At 37.7% G+C, this 25,760-nt stretch overlaps 2 protein-coding genes across 2 annotated transcripts; one reads left to right on the top strand and one right to left on the bottom strand.

Moving 5' to 3' along the window:
• Positions 1-346: 346 nt before the first annotated feature.
• Positions 347-1,447, bottom strand: LOC126912618 (uncharacterized). The gene has a single exon (XM_050705625.1). The coding sequence runs from the start codon at positions 1,445-1,447 to the stop codon at positions 347-349; it is 1,101 nt and encodes a 366-aa protein (XP_050561582.1).
• A 6,145-nt stretch (positions 1,448-7,592) lies between these two features.
• LOC126912600 (low-density lipoprotein receptor-related protein 6) lies at positions 7,593-21,901 on the top strand. Its single transcript, XM_050705438.1, has 23 exons — positions 7,593-7,913; positions 8,808-9,031; positions 9,422-9,612; positions 9,917-10,207; positions 10,456-10,640; positions 10,888-11,117; positions 11,451-11,621; positions 11,925-12,158; positions 12,499-12,640; positions 13,050-13,214; positions 13,589-13,733; positions 13,997-14,124; positions 14,507-14,660; positions 15,320-15,594; positions 16,124-16,351; positions 16,967-17,105; positions 17,659-17,934; positions 18,360-18,542; positions 19,685-19,855; positions 20,274-20,450; positions 20,610-20,768; positions 20,948-21,313; positions 21,464-21,901. Exons 1-23 carry the CDS (start codon positions 7,823-7,825, stop codon positions 21,693-21,695), a joined length of 4,557 nt encoding a protein of 1,518 aa, XP_050561395.1. The 5' UTR covers positions 7,593-7,822; the 3' UTR covers positions 21,696-21,901.
• Positions 21,902-25,760: the final 3,859 nt, after the last annotated feature.

Below are 25,760 nucleotides of genomic sequence, written 5' to 3'. Positions count from 1 at the left end.
AGTAGCTCCTTAGTTCCACGAGACCCCCTCCTACATCCATTTTGAGATACAGACATAATGGAATATTTTTCAATATGTTTTGTTATTTTTGTTCTCAAAATAGATGTAAGAAGTTTATAGACCGTTGGTAAACATGTAATTGGTCTATAATTTTTGGGTTCAGTGGAACTACCTGATTTATGGAGCAGATGGGTAACGCCTGTTGTTAGAAATTGGGGCAACGATCCAGCTTCTAAAGCTGCCTGGAACTGCGATGCTAAGCGAGCGTGTGAACTGGTGAACCATTTGAGCCAGAAGTTGTGCAGCCCGTCTGGCCCCGGTGATTTCCAATTTGGGACCGAACAAACTACCAATATACATATGCTGCACTGCTCACATCAGAGGAGGTGATTATCACCTCCTCCATCTCTGGCACAGTTTCACACCTCCGCTCAACATCACAGATCCAGTCATCCTCTGTGTGGCTAACAGGCACCGACCAGATGTTGCGCCAAAATGTGTTAGTGGCTTCATCATCCGGTCGCCGCCCATCAGTCACATCTTGGTTGGATCGTTCCCAATTTCTATATACCCACCTCTGATCTCTTTGGAACATGCGATTCTGAGTATATCGCTCAACTCGTTTTTTGTACCGTCTGATACGATTTGCCCATGCGTAGATTTTCTGCTTCAGGAAGTCGATGCGCTCTGTAACACGCGACATGTATTCATGAGGACTGGTTTCAGTCCCCACAAATGCACGTCTTACAAAGCGCATCACTCTAGGACGAGTATTGCCCTCCCTGAAGCAGGATAGTTTGCCGATAAGCACCCTGGCCTCACTGATACGACGCTCAATCCTGCACTGCCAGGCTGGTACTGCTGGTTTTGGTCGGACTGCTGCGTCAAGATTCGAGAATCTGACGTTAGCCACTCGACAAGCTGCTACCGCCCCACAGTACAGAATCGAGTGTGTATCATAGAGGTTTTCGCTACTTTCAAAATATGTTTTTAGTAGCGAATTTAGAGCGCTTACCAGCGCCCTATTTTTTACACACATGGGCAAACGTGGCAGTTTTGGTTTTAAAGGAGCAAATCTATACTCACGAATCGCATCCTCCAAAGCACTCCTCAGTCGTTCATTGCACTGAGTACTTACTTGTTCAACCCTGTCGTCCTCCACTCCAGCGGCAGGAGTGGTCGGTGTCACATTTTGTGACACTGTAGGTATTTGTGCCACCTCTTGTGGTGGGGCGGGGACGACACGGTTGCGCAGTGCTTCTGAGCGTAGCCGATCAAGTGCAGCCTCGTCCAATCTACGATTGCGTTGGATGACCCGCACCTGATCCGAGAGTCGTTGAGCCGAGACGTTGACGGATGGTTCGAGTACCTGAAACATCGACAGCATCCTTTCACGGTACGCAGTGAGGTTGGTTCCTCCCTCCGTAGCACCGTAGTACGCGCGCATGACGTTCTCATTTATTGTTTGAGTCCATTTCATGCGCCGCGCACAACCACCGGCAGCGGGGACCCGTCCCGGGGTCTGTTGACCCCTGGCTCCCAAGTATTAAAGGTTTAGTAGTTAGTAGTTAGTAGTCACTAGTTTATCATTTAGTTTCAATTTGCGTGGTATAATAGTTATTAAATGCTGACAACATATCCAAGTATTTAAAGGTAAACTAGTGTTGTTTTTGTTTAACTACACTTATTTGCAGAAATTAACAAAGTTGTATATTGTACGAACACTAATATTCTAGCTTTTACGTTCGTTGTAGACGTAAACGTATAATGACGTGCGTGGGCGGTGCGGAGGCGAGTGACACAGGTCAAGTTGAAGTCACCACGCCGACTGACCACCCGCCGGCATCATTAACGAGGTGACTTAATCAACAATATTCTAGAAACTATGTTTATAAAGCTGTCAGGTAAATATGACTAGACTAGACTATTTGATCATCTTTAAAAAAGATATATTTTACATTGAATTTTATTTTTTATTCAGGATTTCTAATCTAAGGGTTTTCTCTAAGATGAAATTCATTGGTCGGCCACAATGTCGCCACAAAAGATATGACCTTGTTAAAAATTTTAGCTCATGACACAATTTCTACCTTTTTATGGTATAAGCCGGTAAACGAGCATACGGATCACCTGATGGTAAGCAATCGCCGCCGCCTATTGACACCCAAAAAAGCACAGGCGTTACAAGTGCGTTGTTGGAATTTTTGGGTTTAGGAATTCAAGAGTTGTTGGGGAACTCGGGGATTAAAAAGATTAGGAAGGGGGTAATTACCTCACTAAAATATACTGTTAAGATACATAACATATCCAAACATAAACTATGACAAGCCGCCTGAAGGAAAATGTTACTATAAAAACAATATAATAGCAATTCTAATAAGTAATACATACGGATTTAATTACCACTATCTGCTCAGTAAATTCAAGTTTCGTGTCGATTCGAAGCTCACGGTAAGTGTTTTAACGTATCTAATGTAAACACATCTATCATCCTCACTTAAGTTCTTAAGCTTAATGTTATTAAGTTTTCACATGATGTAACACCAGTTTTCAGTGTGAATGCTGTAAAATTCATTATACTTAGTGATTCTCCAAGGTACGAAGGTGCGGTATTTAGTCGTTTGTGAACCGCAGTGTTATTTTGGAAGGGTTTGTCTAATGTCAGCTGGTGGTAGGTTTAAATGAAGTATTATTAGAAATACATAAAGAAACTAGACTGGATAGTGACGCAATAATAAATTAAGTATAACAATAGGGATGATGACGGGGTATGAAAATTAACGTCTACTTAGTCCATCAGTTATGAAATGAAAAAATATTAGACACATATTTTTTTATTTTATCATATAAGATAACAACACTAAGATAAAACGAATGAAAGTTTAGGAGTGGTAGCTAATACCTTTTCTACGTATAAAATGTACCAGAAGTTATATCACGCGATATTGCAAATCAATATAATATCTTCGAAAGTATTTGTTTCCGTAAAAAAAAATAGGTTTCCAATATTATAATAAAAATTAGTCATTTACCCTATTCTCTAAATTTAGACAGTAATCATGTGTTTTAATCAAAAGTCTTTTTAAAACCTAAACTACCAATATACTTACTATTCAAAATTAAACACATCTATAGTTTTATCTACAGCACCATTCCACAGATACGCAAGCAGCACAGACGCGTTTAAAAGTCCGTATCAGTATATAAAATGCATTTACGTTCATTACGTATACAAAATAAGTGTTGAGCTCATTCAATGGCCACATCGTTTACGCTCTTCCATTGCTCCATTTCGCTGAAATCATTTCACAGTTCGAAATTTCGGATACACGCACTAATAACCGTAGATATTTTAATTAACCATTTGGTGTAATGTGACCCCGTATCCAGTCGCCAAATAGCGGAGCCCGCCATTATTTTGACAATGGTAGCGCAAACGAGCGCCAACTATTACTTACCCTGTACACATTATAACGTATCTACGATGTACCTAACATGTTTATAACTTTGTTTGTTATTTCGTACCAGCTTTAGTAGTTTACAAATGAAATACCTAACTCACGTCAAAGGTAAATTCGACTGTGTAGTTTTTATTAAGAGTTTCGTAGCGAGTTCGTAGCGGGTTTGTAGCGCGATCGTAGACGTTTCGTAGCGCTACGTAGTCCTCTGAATTTACTCGATCAAAATCTTAGAGGTATTTATTATTATTATTGTCCAAATAAATGTAATGAATATTATAATGAAACTTAGTTATGTTCTAATGCGCGGTGTTCATTCGTCAAGAGGGCTCAATTACCAAGTCACTTCAATCGCTTCACAACAGCTCAATTTCCATTAAGTCTAGCAAGATTAAACCATAAGCCACAAATAGCAATGCCGTGATTTCACACATTTACATAGATATCTAATTATAATTAACAGATTCAACAGCGTTTATGAACAAACACTTAGTAGACGAACGTGGGATGAATCTCTATTACAGTGCTTGTGTGAACTAAACAAGACATTAGGTTTCAGAGAGTAGGTACTTAGGTATCCTATAATATATTATGTTTGACGTAGGGTTAGAATTTCACTTATTAATTCTATAGACACTTAAGGATTGAAATATTATTTCTATGATAATTGATCAGTGATCAAAGAATCTTTTGTATTTAAGTAGTTTTCTAGGCGGTCTAGATTTTCAATTGCTATCGATAGATGGCGCTGTTATTAAACTCGACCAATAGACACATGCAGACATGGTGCCTACATTCATCTGTTTAGATTCGTACTTTAAATATATAATTATGAATATATACCTTGCGGAATTTAGGTTCAAAGCAAATTAATCACACAAATTATTTGTTACCGTTGCAATATTTGATACCGGCAACATTATAGGCTTGACAAAGCACCTTTATAACGATTACTTTCACCTCACCCAATGCGATAGAACAGCTTACCCCGGTGCGGGAGAAAATATGTAAATTTTATGTAGGTACGCAATTAATTTCGTCATCCGAATAATAGCGTATAATGATATCATTCGAAACGCTCACACCCTCTTCGAGATTATTAATTTTGTCAATGGCCATTACACACTTCATGAACCTTTCGATGTACAGGCTGGTTTGCTTTCTGATATTTGAGGCGATTGAAGCTGAGATCGTCTTCATGGATTGACGGTTTCGATTGATGTTGTTTAGTGACTTGGAGGTATTCGATACTGATACGTATTTTTTTTTCCGAAAAAAGCATCTTATTATTGTTACGCAGGACGATGACTGCTTAAGGTCGAATGTATATTAACTAAAGTCTAAACTAACATTTACTATTTTCGTTACTGTCTTCAAGAATTTAAAAATCCTTAAGCTATGTAGAAACTAGGTAGTAGCGTAACCGGTATAACCCTTACTAAAAAAAATCCTCCTGTATGTCACAGCTTAATTAATTAATTCGGTAAAGCACTCTCATATAAGTTTAATGTCTTTTAATATAAAGATAGAGGAGGGTTTGCATTCTTCATTAATTTATTTATTTTTATCTCTTGACTTTTGGACTAGACTCGTAGACATCGTTGACGTCATGGTTGAATGATCTGAGTTCCTGAATAACATTTTCAAAGTATTTAGTTTATTGGTACACTTGTTTCGTACTTTTGTGTTATCTTATATATTACTTGAGACTCTTACGTATCATAGAAAGAAAAATGAACCTGCCATATTCTTATACAATTACATACTCGTTTAAATTAAAAAAAAAACAAAGCGTAAAACTCTTGTAAACATTCAAACCTCCTTCAGTACCGCACTGAATCTAATAAAACACAAAGCCAAAACGCACGATGCTCTCCCCTAATTTCTTCAGAAAACTAATTATATTTATTTCCGCATATAAAAATAAAAATGTCACAAACCTAACGAATCTGTGGCAGCCAACAGTAAAATTCGTGTTTAACAAACGTTGTCGGCGAACTCCACACAATTAGATTTAATAACAACACAAGTTGGAAGTACGTTAAATAAAAATGGCGGTCACGGACGCGTACGCCATTACATTGAGTTAAAGTTGAAAAATATTTATTTATATACAATCTTACTTCGTAATATTGGTATGGTGTTTTTGAAGGCTTTGAAGGGAAAACGAAATCATTTAAAACCCGATCAGATTATCCTGTCACTACTTGTGCATGTTTGCAATTACATGAGGCCTTAGGTATGTGCAGTTCCTAGGTTTCTCATTTCTATGGCAACAGACCCACTTTCGAAACCTAAGAAAAGTAAGGTAGATAGAGATTTTTTCTGTTACATTGAATGCACATAAAATTATATGCAACACTAAACGCAAACTGCACATAAATCGCGTTGTTTGCAGGTCCTTTGACATTGAAATCACATTCGGTTCACAGTAACTCAGCCTGTTTGCCTGTGGTGGCGTCACTCCGACACCCCGACACTAATTTGCACGGAGTGTGACGCACCTCCTGCCGGCTGCTGACGGCCGCTTTGCCCCCGACAAACTTTACATCCTACGTGTTTGGCAGTCAACCATTGTTTCGGGACTTACTTTAAAAGGGACTTTATAAAATTGTAAATTTTCTGAAATAAGATGATGTTCGCTTTTATTAATGGACTACTAATTTGTATTTTTCAGTTCCTCTCCCTAAACATGATGCCGCTTTGTTTTGCTCGACTTGGCGGGGGCGCTACCGTGCCCCCAGATTATGACAATTTTCATACAATGCAATGTTTGGAAAAATCCACACTTTCCTACCAACCAGTAACGTTTGTGTATCTAAACATCCTACATAAGCAAATAACATACAAACTGTGGGGTTAATTTGCGCAAGTATAATTCAAATCAGAAGCTGAGCTATTCATTGGCAGTGTTGCAACCAGTTTAACATTTACAGCAGCCAATCGGGCTGCGGCTGCATTGAATAGCGGGGTGCTTAGTTGTTATTGTTGGCGATCGAGTCAATTTTGCAGCGAGCCAAATCGAAACAACCGCTATTTAGTACTGTTCTATGCGCGCATCGCGTGTTGTTGAGATAATTGAGCGCTTAGTAGGTTTGCTTCCGTTAACGTTATTGTTTTGGTTAGGTATTTCGGAGATTTGTTTGGTTATTAAACTAACTAACATGTCTAATTAAAACTCTATTTACACAGCGATTCTAACTCGCAGATTCAAATGTTTACAAAGTAATCGAATTTTGTACTTTTATATGAGTACAAACCAATTATGGGAATAGATATAGTGAAAAAATTATGATTATCGGAATTCAAACAATATGACGAATGGGAAACGAAACGAATTTCCTTTTTTTACATTGATGTGAGAAACTAAGTGAAAATAACAAAGATACATAGTAGATACCCACTTGACCTTATCTCAATGAAACTTCGGTAATGATGTGACGATAACTATTCCACTCCGAAAATCTCGAAGCTGTTTTTGTACCTTTTATTTAGTAAGTAGGTAGTAGCATAAGCAATAAACGAAAATTTTGTATAACTATTCGTTACTCAACTAACACAAACTCCTCAAGTTTATTAAAAAAAAACAGGCATTATTAAAATCAAAAAAATATGGTTCCGTACGTAAACCGTTATTTTCATAGATACATTTTTGATGCCGCTCAGCAAATACTGAAAACATCTAAAAGGGATTCATTTATAAAATTATAATTGGATTTTTTTTAATTTTTATAACGTCTACGGAGGCTTTAAATATCTACTATCTTCTAATTTACTACCTAGATACTTGAGTATTTTTGACGCTAAATGACTTGAAGTAAAATTAATTTTATTTATTTATACTGCTTACGCCAAGCCTATCTAAATGGCTTGCGCCATCTATCGCCCTAATCGATCTAATGTCAATTAAACCCAATAGTCTAGTAGCGCCATCTCGTTCGTGCAACTAATAACGCTTAAGCATGTAATTTTCTCCTGAAATCAATTATTAGAATAAAATACATTAAATATACCACAATCACCAAATTTTTATAATTTCCTATTGTATTTAAACTAAACGATAATATGTATAGTCAAATAGTTAATACGAATTTTGTTTTTGTAACTTTATTAAGTAAAAATAAACTAAAACTACGCTGGCAACACTGTGCTGTGCGTTTGTTGATCTCTCGAACTCATTGTCTGAGAAATTGTTATCCATAACCAAAATTCTTAAAAAAAGTCTCTTACTTTTGGAATAAACAAAGAAAATGCAGTCAAATGAGTGTTAAATGTGCCTTATTATGTTTCTCGCTTACCAAAATAGTGTTAAGTGAAATTAGCATGTGAAGTATTGGGACAATTGCTATGCATTTGTTTTCATTATGACAAAACGCCGAAGAATTCTTCATGCGGACAAAATAATTCAAAATATTATGAATGTGTTTTGTTTGTTAATGTTCCTGCAGCTAAAAGGTTAGTTGTGTTTCGTTATTATCCCTGGCTAGGCGTAATAAGCTGCACATAGCACTTATCTCTGCAGATGTGAACTTTTTGACATTGTTTATGTAAATTATTTCGCTTTTATCGAAAAATTTTCCGTGTTCGCAAGATATGTTTATATCAATTTATCATTATAATGCATTAATAAACATCGTTATTTATTGATTGATAGCATGTTCAGTGCAATTCATAACAATTTTAAGAGATAATAAACAAAGTGTACTTAGGAATCTACTGTTACGTTATTTAAAGCTGCAAAAGCGATTTTCAATACTTAACTGCCGAATATCACATATTATAATTACAAACTACACTAGACATAGTTATTTATATAAATAATGCACCCAATTCTTGTTTGTTATTTCCCTTATAAAGAAGCAGGGTTATTATTTACTTACAAATTACTATTTTCAATATGAAATACATGTTATAAAATGGTTTGAGTACAAAATGTAACTGAATTGTGTAGTTCATACCAATGTAAACAATTCTGTACTTCTGTAAGTTACACAATTCCTACATAGACATACCTATTAACATATTTGTTTCAATTCCCCTACCAATGTAACCCTCCTTTGGAAGCAATCCTTAACAATGTGTAATTTTAAAACAAAAGTTGTAATTGATGTTTGTAAGGCTAATTGATTTAAACTATTGTTTTGTGGTACTGAGTTACATGCATATACGGAATCAATGGAGTCTTCATATAACTTAAAATCACAAAAAAACTATTGCTTAGAACTTAGATCAATAAAATTAGCCTTCCAATCATCGCAATGTTATGGCAATTCTAGAGAAATTTTTGATACATTTTATATAGAGCTTATATCAAAAGCCATTAGTTGATTATTTATTTATTTGTTTCAGGTTTCTATGCAGTAGTTAGTAATCCAATATTGTTATACTCCACGGCATCAGATATAAGAGTGGTGAACACTTCAAAGTTGAGTAAAGTGAACACCATCGTAAAGGACCTGGAGCAAGGGTCAGCTGTGGACTTCCTTCACAGAAAGGATCTAATATGCTGGTCTGATCAGACCGCTGAGCTGATACAGTGTATGAGTTATAATGAAACTCATGTAGGAGATAAGGTGAGTGGAATATTGATTCCTACGTAATTTACTTTACCAGAAGTTGTTATTATAAAGTTCTGGTTTGTAAATGCACAGAAATAAGCAACAGTAACTATGTTTGAAGGTGCTATATCATTATCAGAAGTCTTAGTTTAAATAAAATTGTGTAGAAATAACGATTGTAATGTTTATAGCAATTTTTGATGCTTTTATTGGCACTTTTACTACTTTAACATTGTATTGTGACTTTCTATGATTAGTATTAAGTTAATAAACCTCTTAAGATACTGCTATGTTATGATATTCATAGTTTTTCATATTAAATGCAATCTAAACAAGATAAACTATACTTTGTACAGTCATCCATTTCCAATAATGTGAACTAACACCATTATTAAATGTTTCCAGGTTAGAATAGTTTCAGATGGGTTAATAACACCTACTGGTTTAGCCATAGACTGGTATACAGACAAGTTGTACTGGACAGATGGGGAGACCAATAGAATTGAAGTCATTAGCATAGAGCAGAGACATAGAAAAGTATTGTTCTGGTCCGAGGTTGACCTCGCCAGAGCTATTGCTGTTGTTCCTAAAGAAGGGTAAGATATTATGACATTAAGTTGACTTACATACTAATTTTTATGTGTATGAAGCTTTTATAAATATTAAACAGATTTATACCAACCTGCGGCAGCTGGTTAACAGACCAATTAAAGTGCATGGTAAACTACCCAGACACACCATTGTGCGGTCTTACAATGGGGTCTTTAATATTCTTAAATGCAGCTGCTGAGCTTATCATTCATTGCACATTAATTATTGTTCTTTTTTACTTAATAATAGTAACTCTTCTAATATCTACTTGATATTTGTCATTATATATAAAAATCTTGTCCTTTTCAGTCTCATGTTCTGGACGGACTGGGGTGAAGTGCCTAAAATAGAGAGAGCCGGCATGAACGGCGACCCAGCTACTCGCAAAGTATTAGTGAAGGACAATATATGCTGGCCCAACGGCATCACAGTGGATTATGACAACAACCTCATATACTGGGTCGATGCAAGACTACATTTTGTTGATGTTATTGATTTTAATGGGAAAAATAGAAGAAATGTTGTCAAAGAAGAACTTGTGTATCCTTATGCACTCGCGTTTTTTAATTATAAATTGTATTGGACTGATTGGAAGACATGGTAAGTTTTATTTTACGCAGACATTGAAATTTGATCTTAATTTACACTTATAGATAAGGTATACTTTCAAAATAACATAATAATAAAAGGTGAAAAAATGTAATAATCCATAATTTAGAATTTTAAGTCTCTAGAAGCTTTGACCCCTAGTTTATAACAAAAACAAGTTTCTGGCTGTAACAAATTTCAGTATACTAATTTACGTGATTTCAAAGTGTTCAATATCAGCTCTGAACTTGTAATTTCAGGTCAATACACACATGGGACATGTCCACCTCAGGACCAATGAAAGAATTGATAAAGTCAGACCCAGTGCCTGTAGATTTGAAGGTGTATGATGGAAGCAAGCAAGTAATGCCCACTGGAGACTATCCCTGCAAGGAGAACAATGGAGGATGCTCACATTTGTGCCTTTTAGCACCTAAGCCAGCAGGTACAGTTCTTTACTTATATGATTTTTTATTTTAACTACATACTAGCTTCTGTCAGCGGCTTCACTCGCGTCCTCGTGTGATAAAAAGTTATATCCTATGTAATTGTATCCCGATCCCTTCAGCCGAGTTGACATGATTAACAAACATAAACACAAACACATAAGCTCACAAAGTTTTGCGTTTATAATAATATTAGTAAGGTTTAAGAAAAACAATATTTCATATCACATCCAATTCTATCCCCAGGCTATCAATGTGCATGTCCGACGGGCTGCAAGTTGAAGGAAGGCAGCAACACAACTTGCTACAACACTCCTCAGTCCCTGCTCATCGTGGCGCAGCGCTCCGCCATCTCCAAGATATCCCTGGACTCGCCAGACTTCACACCCTACACGCTACATCTCAAGGACTTGAAGAGAGCACTCACTGTAGACTTCGATCCAAAATCTGAATACATCTATTGGGCTGATAATTTGGTGAGTTCTGCGCTTTACGATTGTAGACCTTATGCTGTTAACATTATGGTGTAAACAAAGCTAATTCATGGTGTAGTAATCTTAGCAATGCAAATGATTCACAATTCATTTAAGTTTAATTTTCAGAATAGTTCTTATTGCATTTTAATTGTGATTGGTTAATCACATTGACGAGAAAAACAAAACTAAAGATCTTGGTGACAGACAAAATCGTAAAAGTTTATAATATGTGTGTAAGTTCGTCCGCGATTATCTCGCGATTGGCAAAACCAAGTTTGATATGGATTTCAGGAAAGCATTATCTTACTAATCCTTTACTCGAATTCTCTACAGGCAAAGACAATATCCAGAGCTCGCCTGGATGGCAGTGAGCAGTCAGTGGTGATCCACAGCAGTGGAGTACCAGACAGTATTGCTATCGACCCGCTCGCTAGGAACATCTACTGGACCGACCCTGTCACTGACACCATCAATGTTGCGAGGCTTGATGGGAGCTCCAAAAAGGTATGTTAACATTTGAAATATATTTTTTTCTGACACTACTCTACTACAGAAAATGTACTTAAAGTTACTGGCTTTAAACTGACACAGTTACGTTGGATAACTGGCTGTCAGATATAGTTTCGCAAGTTTAATTCCCACACGGGAAAAATATTTGTGTGGTTTACAAATAGGTCTACAATTTCTTGTCAGTGTGTGTGTGTAATTAAATTGATAAACGCATTTTTACTGCTATGAACTTTATTTCTCTAAATCAACGGCTGATTTTTAAGCCGGCTCATGCAAAACCTCATCACACAATTCCAGGTACTAATCCACAACGACCTATACGACCCGCGTGCCATAGCACTCCACCCAGTAGCCGGGTGGATGTTCTGGTCGGACTGGAACGAGAAGAAGCCGAAGATAGAGCGCGCCAACCTGGACGGCAGCGCGCGCGTACTACTCGTGGCGGAGCGACTCGCGTGGCCCAATGGCATCGCGCTAGATACTGTGAAAAATAAACTCTATTGGGGTGATGCTAAGACGCATAAAATTGAGGTGTGTTTTGGTATAATACTTATTCTTTTTCACTACTTGGAAAGACTTGCTGTGTAATTAGTTTGTTATTTCCCTTATTAATTTATTTATTTAAAGTAAAATAAAATTAAAGTATAACATTACAGTTGTTAAACTAAAGTGTTATACATTTCATATATATTAAAAGAAAATAGAAAAAAAAATACTTAACATTTTTACGTAATATCAAAAAGAGTTATTTAACTTTGATACAAGTACTTATAATGGCTATATTAGCCATTATAAGCCTGTATATCTAGTGATTTAATTTATGTCATTAAATTAAATCTTACACTAAATGTTTTTGCACACTTTTGTGCAGGTAATCAACATGGACGGCACGGAGCGTAAGGAACTTCACAACAGCGAGATACTGCACATCTTCGGCCTCACCTTACTTGGAGAACATCTCTACTGGACTGACATGCAGAAACGGACCTTAGACAGAATTAACAAAAATACAGGTAACCACCAAACCCAGGAACCACTAAATTGAAAACCCTCAAGTATATTTCTATCAGTTTTGCTACTTTCTACTATGTTGACTAGTCGACACCCAGCCCCGAGTATTCGTATTCATTCAAACCTATCCTTGCAAAAAAAAATGCTAACTGCACGGTTGGCGCTGTGTCTGGGCAACTGGCTGCCGTGCAATGTGTAACGGGTTCGATTCCCGCACGGAGCAACTCTTTGTGTGATCCACAAATTGTTGTTTCGGGTCTGGGTGTAATGTGCATGTGAAATTGTATGTTTGTAAACGCACCCACGACACAGGAGAAAATCCTAATATGGGGCAACGTTTTTTTTTCTTACAAATCCTTACAGCTTGCTATTTTTACATAACTATATCTAACAATTTTTCTTCGTTGCCAGGTCTCGAACGTCAGGCAGTAGTGGAACAGATGGCGAACATGATGGGGGTGAAGGCGTTCCGTCTGGGAGAGCCCCTGCCGTGGAACCCGTGCGCAGACAACAACGGGGGCTGCTCGCATCTCTGCTTCAATACGCCGGAGAAATATGTCTGCAGCTGTCCTATTGGTGAGTACCTATTCTTTAAATAAATAAATCTTTATTTAAAAGTACCAAGACTCAATGTGTAAGTAACAATGTTTACTTAAATCCATGTTAGTAAAGCACAGTTTATAGCTACATAGTAACAATTTTTATAACGGAATCATTACTTCATAATTCCCGATGAAATTCTAGAACAATGACTCAATACATGGCTATCCTTACTTTGACTGCCAACAAAAATCTATTGAAGACAAATCCTCTGCTAGCGCCGGTCACTTTTGTCCCCCATGGCGTTTAGTATGTTAACATAGAACATCTTGATATTCTTCCACATCTTTCTCCCATGTATTAGTTTTATACATGGCAATACTAAAGTCCTCGTGTCCATTCCACTCCAGGTCTAGAACTAAGCAAAGACAAGAAGACCTGCGTGGAACCTGCAGCGTTCCTAGTGTACAGTCGCAAGAATGTCATCGGTCACATCAGCATTGAGAACGAGCAGAGTGACGTCGTACTGCCACTTAAAGACTTGAAGGAAGTCAGGTGAGTTACCTATGACCCCCTTCCTCCTATCCCCAACCCCCAATCCCCAATCCCCAATCCCAATCCCCAACCCCCAACCCCCAACCCCCAATCCTCAAATCTCCAAAAGGCGGGCAACGAACTTTTTCTTCTGGTGTTGCGGGTGTCCATGGTAGGCACCGATTGCTTACCATCAGGTGATCTATCTGCTAATTTCTCAAACTATCCCATAAAAAATATTGGCCTAAAGATAGTTGTTCCTCATATTTAACTTCCTCTTGCAGTGCATTAGCCGTCCACGTGGCAGGCAACAAGCTGTACTGGTCGGACGCTAAAACTAAGACCATCAACCGATGCTCTGTCAATGGTTCCAACATGGAGAAAGTCTTGGAGTGGATGGGTTTAGTTGAAGGTAAGGTTAAAATAACTAAGTCAAACTCTGTTCAGTAACGAGATAAACTAAGAATATGTTAAACGTTAGTCAGTCTATAGCTAGCAGTTTTAAGTTTTTTATTACTTTCGTGAGACATACTAAATAAAGTAATTACTGGCTTACTCACGTAATTATTTGACGAGGAACTCGACTGGTTTCAAGCCATGCTAGAGACTCATATTCATGCAGCATTCTGCGACATACAAGGCGCTGATTACTGAATAGCAGCGCGACAATTCCTAGTCAAACAATTACGTGAGCAAATCGATAACATAATAACTAAGCTAGTAGCTTGTTGCAAAGCGGAAATCCCGATTATTATTTTAAGAAACCATGTTTATATGACTTATTTGTCTACTAGGTATAGCAATAGACTGGTCAGGCCACAACATATACTGGACGGACACTGCGACGCAGCGCATAGAGGTCGCTCGACTCGACGGCTCTAGCAGACGGACCCTCGTCTGGCAAGGCCTGAAGAAACCTAAGAGCATTGCACTGGATCCTAAGAAGGGGTGAGTTTAAAGCATGAAAAAGGAGTAACTACCGCACTCAGAGACAATTAATGAACACTTAAACTATCCTTAGTAAAGATTTTTTATCGAAATATTTTTTTAAGAACTGGATTAGGTAACCATTAAATGTTTCTGAGTACGGCGGTAAGAAAAACGTTGCCCCACACTATTACTCTCTCCTGTGTCTTAGATTTAGTTAATGATTAGAATGCTGTAACTTTACTCATGTTCTTGAAGAGTATGAACAGAATATTACTATTAACCTTTTTGTTTTCATAAATCGTAAAGGCTATACTTTTGTTAAAAGTACTGGTAACTAATAGAGTAGGTGACTAATTTTTATTTGATTGTACATCTTGTAGATTATTTTAAAATATTAGACACGTATTTATTAATGATTTGAAATGTCGCGTGACGTCACTTCTAGGTACATTTTATACGTAGAAATGACGTATTTGCTTCCACTCCTAAACATTGATTAGTTTTATCTAAGTATTGTTATCTTATATGTCAAATAAAAAAAATACGTGTCTAATATTTTTTCATTTTCTAACAAACGGACTAAATAGATTTTTAATTTTCATACCCCGGCATCATCGCTATTATACAACTATAATAATATAATATTTACTCTACTAACTTCCACATATTTCTTCCAGCTACATGTATTGGTCAGAACTCGGTTCCAAGAGTATAAAGCGGGCTGGCATGGACGGTTCGTCTCCGACCATCCTCTTTGAACAAGTTGGTAAAGTCCACTCCATTGCCATAGACTATGAGAGACGTGGTCTCTACTGGGCCGCGCTAGACCCTCCGGCCATAGAGTTCGCGTACCTCAATGGGACTGGACGGAAGACCTTGATAAATAATGTGTCCATGCCTTACACTCTGACGCTGTATAATGATAAGATATATTGGGGTGATTGGAATACTGGTAAGTGCATTTTTGTAATGATTATTTAGTGTTACATTCAATTAATTTTGTGGACTTGGCAGAGGGTTAATTCTTAATGTTTTGTTATACGAGTAACAATGTTTGACAAAGTTTTACACACATTTCTTATTAAAGTAAACTTTGCCATGAAGTAGGATATTTTCCAGTGTTGTGGCCACATCACACCTAAACTCCGATCTACTAGCTGTAACAAAGTTGTTCTAGCAAAAAATCGTACTATGACAGCTGTGACAAATTATAGTGCAGTCAGACTGAAGTGTTGCTGTACCATTGCGTTAACCTTGCATGTAAAACAATTTGTCTTTAACTCATATCCTTCTATTATTAGCGCTGACGTAAACCAGAAAGTTAGTTGTCCCGAGCCAAAAAGTATACTATGATGACAGCAATGACATATTGTAGTGCAGTTAGATTGTAGGTTGTTATGCCAATGCGTTAACCATGCATCTAACACACCTTGTCCTTAGCTCCTTATGAGATCCTTAGTAAATAATGTATTTACTTACAGGTATAGTAGAATCAGCAGACAAGTTATCTGGTTCAAACCGTGTAACAGTGGGGTCGGGTCTGGAGTACATCTCGGAGCTGAAGGCGTGGGGCGGGGCGCGCGGCGCGGGCTCGCAGTGCGGCGCCGACAACGGGGGCTGCGCCCACCTGTGCCTGGCCGCGCCACAGGACTACCGCTGTGCCTGCCCCGCGCACTACAGACTTAATACCGACAACCTCACCTGTGATGGTAACTTGTTTTAATCTGTTTATCTGTTTGCTTCTAGTGTTACATATAGTACTTTTGGACTGCACGGTTGATGCGGTGGCTGGGCAACTGGCTGCTGCGCAACATGTAGCGGGTTCGATTCCCGCACGGAGCAACTCTTTGAGTGATCTACAAATTGTTGTTTCGAGTCTGGGTGTCATGTGTATGTGAACTTGTATGTTTGTAAACGCACCCACGACGCAGGAGAAAATCCTAATGTGGGGCAACGTTTAAAAAAAAGTACTTAATTTTACACTAAAATACATGGTATTATCATAAATCCATTTCCATTCATTGTTGAATATAAAACTCCAACTGTAGAACTACTAAACTGGACAAACCTAATAAGCAGTTCAATTCTACACTTGTTGAAGCCTTCTCCTAATAATAAGTTACCACTTGGAGCGCTAGTGTCGTTTTAAGTCTACGTAACCTACTATATACAATTAGGCATGACAAAAAAATAAGTCTAGTTTACTTTCTTAATCAGTAACATATCTATGTCTTCGTTAATTTGGTTTAAAAAACTCAAAATTTTCGTATGCAATTAATCTCTAAACTCAACATTTATCATAAAATACCATACCTTATTCACAGAACCGGAAGAATTCGTGCTATTTGCTCTAAAGAATGCGATAGGACGAATAGTGAACACCAATGGCGAATGCAGCGACGCTTACATACCGCTCACTGGACTGAAGAACGTTAAAGCAATCGAGTATGATCCTGTTAACAAGTGAGTATATTTTAAACCATTCTCTTGTTATTTTTACTACACAATGGCAACTCACTTGTGACTCACTGGTATCATGGGTGTAAATGGGCGGCAATGATAACAGACCATTAGGTAATCAGTATGCTCGTTTGCCTCTCTATTCCTCCATAAAAATAAAATGTTAGCATTTTTTTATTATTTATATTTCTTTCAAAAATGAATTTGTAATTAACGACGTGATTATAGACTGCACGGTTGGCGTAGTGGCTGGGCAACTATCTGCCCGTGTAGCGATAGATTCCCGCACGGAGCAACTCTTTGTGTGATCCACAAATTGTACTTTTGGGTCTGGGAGTAATGTTTATGTTGAACTGGTATGTTTGTAAACGCACCCACGATACAGGACAGAATCCCAGTGTGGAGCAACATATAAAAAAGTTTATAGGTACAAAACAACACTGTGGGTGTATATTGTACAGTGTCATTACGTGTCATAATATACCTCAACCACCCCTTTAGGGATTAAAGGCATATAAAAAATACTTTACCTTACACTCCATTGTACCTTTTCCAGACACTTCTACTGGATGGACGAGGACTCCCACGCGATCCGCCGCGTCCCCATCTCATACTCCTCGATGTCAGCCATTTCCAACTCAACCGTGGTAGTGTCGGGCCTCAGCCGGCCCTTCCACATGGTGCTGGACATCCTCGGCCGCGCCCTCTACTGGACGTGTTCCGACACTGACTCCATAAACGCCACCTCCATTGACAATAACTCCTCGTCCGGTGTCATACTTCGAGGGGAGAATATGATGCCCAGGTTCCTAGCGTTCCATCAGACTAAAAGGTTAGTATGGGTTTTTTTTCTGTGGTTTTATGAGATTTTGCTTGTGTTTTATTTTTTACGTTAAAACGAGACGTATAACTGACTGTTTTGCGTTACTCACATAATTTTGTACTGAAATTATTATAAAACTTTGAACGAAGTAGAAAATGGAAAATCGGGCTCTTTTTTCTACTTTGTGAGATTAGCACTAACTCAACCAGCTTTGGCTGAATATTTTTCATGAACCGGCAACCATTTACTCTTTACAACTCACTATAGATGATCCTGGTCCAAATAGCTCCAGATAGTGGATTAAACGCTTTATTTTCCGTTTTTGCCTATACGACTAGCATTGATATTTATACGAAAACCGATCCTTCCGATTATACATTTCTATGCACCTATATGTTATGTAATTTCGTCTAAAAGTGATGTAAATGTGGTAGGTTCCTGATCTGGAACGACGCGGGGCTGGGCGTGATAATGCGGTCGAACGTGGACGGGCGCGGGCGCGTGGAGCTGGCGCGCGCCGCCAACGTCACGGCCATCGCGCTCGACGCCGCGGGGCACACGCTCTACTGGGCCGCCGCCAGGCAGATACTCGCTGTCGACCTCGACGGCTCCAACAAGTCAGTACACGCACGCATAAAACTTAATTCTTCCACTAATTAGAATCGTGTCCTTAAAGCCACTACTGCTCTAAAGATTAAATGCCAATTAGGTAAATTAGAACAGAAATCTTAATTTACAAAAAGTATGTTAAAAATTATGCAGGTATAGGGAGAAAAGGATTTATTCCATTCTAATACCAAAAACTAATACCACTGGTATTTGTTTTAACTCATAGGTATTTTTTTCTATTCCGAACCGATACCATTGTTTAAACTAATACCAAAACAAGTTCAAAGATATGAGGTACAGTCAGTAAAAATGCTTTGTATGTAAATATAAGACCTTTAATTGAAAAAAAAACAGATAACTCCAAAAAAAATAAATTTCGTTAACAAGACGTTTGTCTTGTTCAATGATAAAATATCACTTAAATAATCAACTTTAATATAATTTTAGTTCCTCTCTATACCTGTATAATATTTTTTTTTGCAAAAACATCAAACAGGAAGAATTTACTTACAATCTAAAAATTACAAGATATCTCAAAAAATTAACTTAATTTATATTGAAATTTATCTGACATACTTATTATTAGATAGCTACAAAAAAAATTAAATAAATAAAAAAAAATGAAATAAAAATAAAAAAATAAATTAAATAAAAAAATTTAATAAAATAAATTTGTAAATTAAATTAAAAAAAAATATAAATTATAAAATATAAATTTGTTTTTAAATATTTCATAAAAATTTGAAAATTCAAATTTACTTTGATTAGGTTTGACTGCGCTGACTGTACCAAATTCAAGTTGTTGGTATTCGTTCGTACATTAAATTAAATTATTTAAAAAGTGGTATCCGTTCGGAACAGAAAAAAAAAATTGTTGAAATAAAATACCAGTGGTATTAGTTTTTGGTATTAGAATGGAATAAATCGAGAAAAGCTATCCTGAGCTGACATACTGATTGACATGCTGATGGCTATCGCAGCGTAAGCGTCTATCAATTAAATTGATAAGATGTGCTTCACTAGTGGTATTTGACGGGCGTAAAAATAGAAACCCATTATGCCTTGTTTTTATGAAAATAACCTAGTGGTCAATCAACCGTATGACCGTGGTTTCACCTGAGATTTTAATAGATTATTATGTTCCCCCCAGACGCGTGGTGTGGCAGGGCGGGTGGGCGGGGTCGCTGGTGGTGTGGGGCGGGTGGGCGTACTTCAGCGGCTCGGGGCCCGCCATGCGCCTGGCGCTGGGCCGCCGGGAGGCGCCCGCGCAGCCGCTGCCGCATGTACCGCGCCTCGTCGCCGCACGCGCCGTCGGGAAGGTATATTATAATCTTTTAATCTTAAAATCATAACGTATGTATAAAACACGTACACACCTACAATACAATTCAACAGTATTGGAAATCCCGATATCCAATACCTGTAAACAAACATGAATCACCTAAATATGTGTACTCACTTAAATCTCGGTGATATATGTTTATATTTGTTATTTATATATTGTCTTTACAATTACAAACTATAGATATTTCGAGATTTTTTATTAGTATATAACTACGCGGTTCACCCGCTCTGCTTGGCTCCTACTGGTCATAGCGTGATGTATTATAGCCTTCCTTGATAAATGCACTATACAAAACAGAAAGAATTATTCAAATCGAACCAATAGTTTCAGAGATTAGCGCATTCAAACAAACAAACTCTTCAGTTTAATATTGTTGAATTTGTCGCAATTTGGTCCCCCGCACGCACCCGTGTTGGCGCGGCGGATCGTGCGGCGACGCCCCCGGGTCGTGCGGCGCGGGCGGCAACTGCGGCTGCGCGCTGCGCTGCGGGGCCCCGGCGCCCTGCCAGCCGCAGCGCTTCCTCTGCGACCCCGCCGCGCCCGAGCCGCGCTGCATCCCGCATCACTGGAAGTACGTATGGATTGGTAACAAAGATAAAGTACAATTCATCGATACACAATGTTTAACGTAATTATGTATGTTTTGTGTATTTAACACAGATGATCGTATGGTATAAATAAAACATTCTTTTTAATTTGAAAATCTAATCTCGACTTCATATATGTACAGATGTGACGGACAAAAGGACTGTGACAACGGCGAGGACGAGGCGGAGTGCGGCGCGTGCGCGGGCGGGCTGCGCTGCGCCGACGGGTCCTGCGCCGCCGCGCTCGGCGCATGCGACACCGGCGCCTACTGCGCACGCGCACCGCTGCCTGACGCCTTCCGGTATGGAACCATGTTGCTTTGTTACATAAATCATACTCCTTAAGTCTAGAGTAGCAAGGAATACTTTTAAAAATTGTCAGTCAGTAATAATCTTGTCTTAAAACAAACCTTTAAGAAACTTAGATCGACTTAACCTATTAAATTGTAAACAGAGACTTAAAATTGTTATTAACTTCCAGATGTGACGAACGTCTGTGCTTGGCGCCCCGGTTATTGTGCGACGGGCAGCAACACTGCGAGGACGGGTCGGACGAGGCGGCCGCCAACTGCGCCTTCGCGGGCGCCAAGGAGCACACGGCGGGCGGCGCGCGCCGCTCCAGCGCCTTCGTGGTCTGCGGCTGTATAGCCGGCGCCGCCGCCGCGCTGGCCGCCGCCGCCGCCGCCCTGCGCCGCGTCCGCCGCGCCGCGCGGGCCCCGCTGCCACACAGGGGCCGCGCCGTGGGACTGGGCCCCTCGCTCCCCCCTATAACGCCCGCCGCCCGAGCGCTCGTACCCCTCAAACGTGATATCCCAATGATCCCGGCTCTTACTGCTAGCTATACTGAGTAAGTATATTTTATCATAAAAAATTATTCCATCAAGCTGATATACATTACCCATATACCTTTTCAAGGAAGCGTGATTCTCCCGTTTTGTTGCTCTTTAAAACTAGTCTCCATATTTACGTAACTAATTTGTGTATTATCCTTGTACAGTAGCGTGGAGAGCGGTTGCGGGCGGTACCCGCGGCCGACGGCGAACCCGCCGCCGAGCCCGGCGACGGGCAGCGACGGCGGGTCGCTGGGCGCGCGGCGGCGGCCCTACCGCCACTACCGCGCCTGCAACCGCCCGCCGCCGCCCACGCCCGCCTCCACCGACGCCTGCGAGTCCGAGCCCGAGCCCGCCGCGCGCGCCCCGCCGCCCTCGCCCGCGCCCCGCATCCACTGACACCACTGCTACTGGTACATCTTTACCTTACCGTAAGCACTCCTTTACTTCACTATTCGACCAGGGGCCTTAGTCTGCTATTACAATTGGGTACTATCCTCGGTCAAAAATAAATTATTACAACTTTTCAATACAATAAAATATTAAAAAATAATCACACTCTCATTCATAAATTTGATGAACTATTTAATTTTCGATTTTTTCTATTCTAGCTAAATTTCTAGAAATAAGTCTGCTATTTGACGTAAAAATCTGATGACGTCATAACGCATTATTTCATACAAAATTCCTAGAAAATATCGTACTTGACGTTTCGAAAAAACTATTGAATTGACTCGTTATAGGAAACTAGCCTATTGTGTCACAATAGTCGATCATTGAGCAGTGCGAGAGGGATGGAGCTATACAACCTACATAGCTCTGTCCCTCTTGCATTGCTCAGTGAACGACCATTCTGACACAATTGCTATAGCAGACTAAGGCCCCTGTACTCGACTTACAAACTAAACCGAACCTGACGACCTATAAATTAACCCGTGGTATACAGATCCACGTGACACAATATATTTTCTATTGTGTTTTGTAATTATACCGGCAATCAAAGCCTAATCCTAGTGCATCATCACTGTCTGACACGGCGTCCAATGTGTTTATGTACATTATTAAATGTAAGCAAAACAAAATTATATTCTGTCTTCAACTATTGTTTATGCATTTACACAAAAATACTTTAATTTTCATGTGCTATAAAAATGCTAATTTTGATTTATACCAGTGTCCAAGATTCCTTCATTTTCTTTAGTCCAGTTTTGTTCGAACAAACGCATAGTGCACAAATCAAAGCACACAGTCATCTAGTCTCAATAACCTAAATGAAATTATTTAGTAATAATACAGATTAAAATAAACCCTAAAACAAAATAAATAGAGCACATAATTATTTGACGTTATTCAGATTTTGACATCACACACATTTCACATCACACCACAGATGTTATGTTTTAAGTGTGAAATAAGTAATTGGTGCTATTTCACTGTTCGTGCCTCAATAATTGTTATAAGTATAAAATCTCTATTATTTGTATTATATAGTATATAGTAGTGTTAAATTAAAAATTAAGGGGAAACACATACTAAACCAAAACAAACGTTTCGCGACAAATAGTTACGGGAATAAGTCGGAAAACATTAATAAATTTATAAGATATTACACTATAAGTAAATCGTTATTCGTTTAAAGATCATATTTTAATGTTTAATATCAAAAGGAATTGTTTAAGCATATTAAAAGTACTAAACTATCCAGCCTCAGAGGCAAACTACTGCCGAAGGTTGTACGGCACCCACATTATATTCAAACCGGTCTATTAGTGTTTCAGAGCTGCAATGGAAAATAAACAAACTTTCCATTCTTTCCTATTTACATTACTTGTATAGATTTTTATAAATCCCTCCATACTATTGATTTACTGGTTTTATCTTGGGTTAAAAACTGTATGTGACTTTTCTAACTATGCTAAATATTTACCTAAGATGGGACCAGTAAATGAACTAGATCTTTATAGTAAAGGCAAAAGTAGCTTTTTAAGAATACTGATTCAGTAAAATACGCTTTATTTTACTTAATCAATATTTTGATGAAATATAGATGGATTAATCAATATAGATAAAAAAAACTTCACGTACGCATGTATATTATTAAATGGGATTTTATTATATAAACCAGTGTAGTTACCTATGTGAATCATAGTTTAATCTTCGTTATATCAGTAGAGTACGAGTTTGCTACGTTTAAAGAAATTGAAACGAATACGCGTTGGGCGCTCTGATTGGTTGACCAATTAGGCCAGTGCCGTTCGATCTCGCTAAACGTAAAACATGTGTAATACGGACACACAAAAATTAAAAATAAATGTTTAGTACAACTTTATATGTAAAATACTTGTTTTAAAATCCTTTATTCAAGTTTACTTACTACTAATAACTAATCCCAAAGTATGTATTTCCCCTTACAATGTAAATAAAATATTGTAAACAAGTTTTATTAATTATATAATAGAAAAATTAACTATATGTTGCAATTAGTGGGTTGTATACCTAAGTATATATTACGTATGTTCTTTGTTAACGTACTTAGTAAAATAATGTTGTCGTTGTCAAAGTATTCGGTTGTATTTTTATCGACAAATTAACTTTAATTGATATCGACCTCTTAAATATTGATTTATTACAATTCTTTAATGCGACTTTAAATTTTACACATCTTGTATTTGGAATTACGTCAGAATATCTGATAACAGTTATGTCAACCAATTTTGAGTTCTGTTGCGTAGTGATAAAGCTTATGGCAGCTGCAAGGAATAAATGTGATAAAAAAATACCGTCAGATATCACCCATCACAAAAATCATAGAAATATGCGCTACTTTCCACCATGAATGAAAGATAAACATACTGTCGTATTTATATATAGTAGTAAGGTTTTTAATCAAAAAGCCTTATCCAGTACGACTAAAATATAGATAAATAATACTTACTAAAACTAAGAAAGAAATAATACATATATACATTCATATCGATCCTGGGTCTCAGACAACACTTTTTAAAATGGTTCATTACGAATAAGTACTCACAATTGGTTGACCAATCTACATATTTTGCATGAATAAAATACCAAATAGGAGTTGTAAAAAATATCTTAAAGTTATTTTAATAAGATTGTAGAGCAGCTAGCTATCATTTCGATGTTTTTTCTTCTAAAATAAATCATTTTTTTACAATTAATTGTAATAAAATTGTTACTTTGTGTGCATAACTGTACAAATATGAATGTCGCGAGCGTTTAGAATATTTTAACGCATAGTACAATTATTGGGAAGTTATCCCATTTGACTAATTAATGCATATTTTTGTATGAGTCGCCTATCTTCCATCAAATGTTTAGTGATACACATGCACATACCCAACGAAAAGACCATTCTTTTAAGGCTTCAAGTCGCGTGTGATTTCATACAAGGGCTCCTGGGTTGACTAAAGTGGTATTGGGATAATTGGGATAAGTTGATGGCCCTCTCTAGTACCTGTTTCCCATAATATTCATAACATTTCATCAGATATAATCTATTGTGATATCCAATAATCATAGAAAAACTCTCGATTCGCTTCAACAAACTGCACAATTATGTTTTGTTGTTTTTATTGTTATCGAGATATACAAGATTTGTTTGAATTAAAAATAATTAGGTAATACAATTTCATCGGGAAACTGCGAGTACAAACAAGACAAACGGCCTTACAAATATTGTGTAGCTACTCTAAATGCCAGCGACATTCAACAATATGTAAAATAATTTATAAATAAAATTAGTTGTGATTATTTGCAGTTGCCATTTATATTTGCATTTATTACTATTTTATGTGAAAAGCTTGATTAGTTAATTATTTCGATTCGTATTAAATCTAAAACCGACTGATTGTGAGATTTTTGTAATAAACTTTTGTACCTGTTACTTCTTTTTATTTTTCTTTTAATCATAGCTATAACCTATAGCTATGACCTACCACCTACCTTTTTGCTAAAAAAATATTGAACTAAAATTATTGCCAATTCGAGTTTTATGAGTCTAATTTAGAGTAAAATTTTATGGTGTCTGCAAAACCAGAATGCAGCCACGATAGCGTTGAACGTAGTACCCGCTCAACTACAAAGTAAGGTGTAGAATGTTTTGTATAGTACGGACTGATATGTAATTATCTGAAAGCGTTATTGATTAACTCATTAATGAACTCCTAATTTTCAATGTCAATGTCCTAACATTACCAAAAAAAATGTAAGTCTAAATTTTCGAAAGTAAAAAATACGTTAACTCGTTAGCTAATTTTTTTATCGATAAATTGACGATATCTATGATTTCTGGAAAATACATCATATGGTGTATCATAGAGTTGAGCAGATGGCCCCCGCGCGTGCTAATCATCTCAAATGTAACAACACTGGGGGCGTACACCAATACGCCCCCAGCGATGATAAATATTGTAGTGGCGGTCGCAAGCCAGAGCCCGCGCA

Source organism: Spodoptera frugiperda, chromosome 27 (genome assembly GCF_023101765.2).
Source record: "Spodoptera frugiperda isolate SF20-4 chromosome 27, AGI-APGP_CSIRO_Sfru_2.0, whole genome shotgun sequence".
Classification (NCBI taxonomy): domain Eukaryota; kingdom Metazoa; phylum Arthropoda; class Insecta; order Lepidoptera; family Noctuidae; genus Spodoptera; species Spodoptera frugiperda.
Note: the sequence above shows the minus strand (reverse complement) of the source record. Positions and strands in the feature narration are given on the sequence as shown.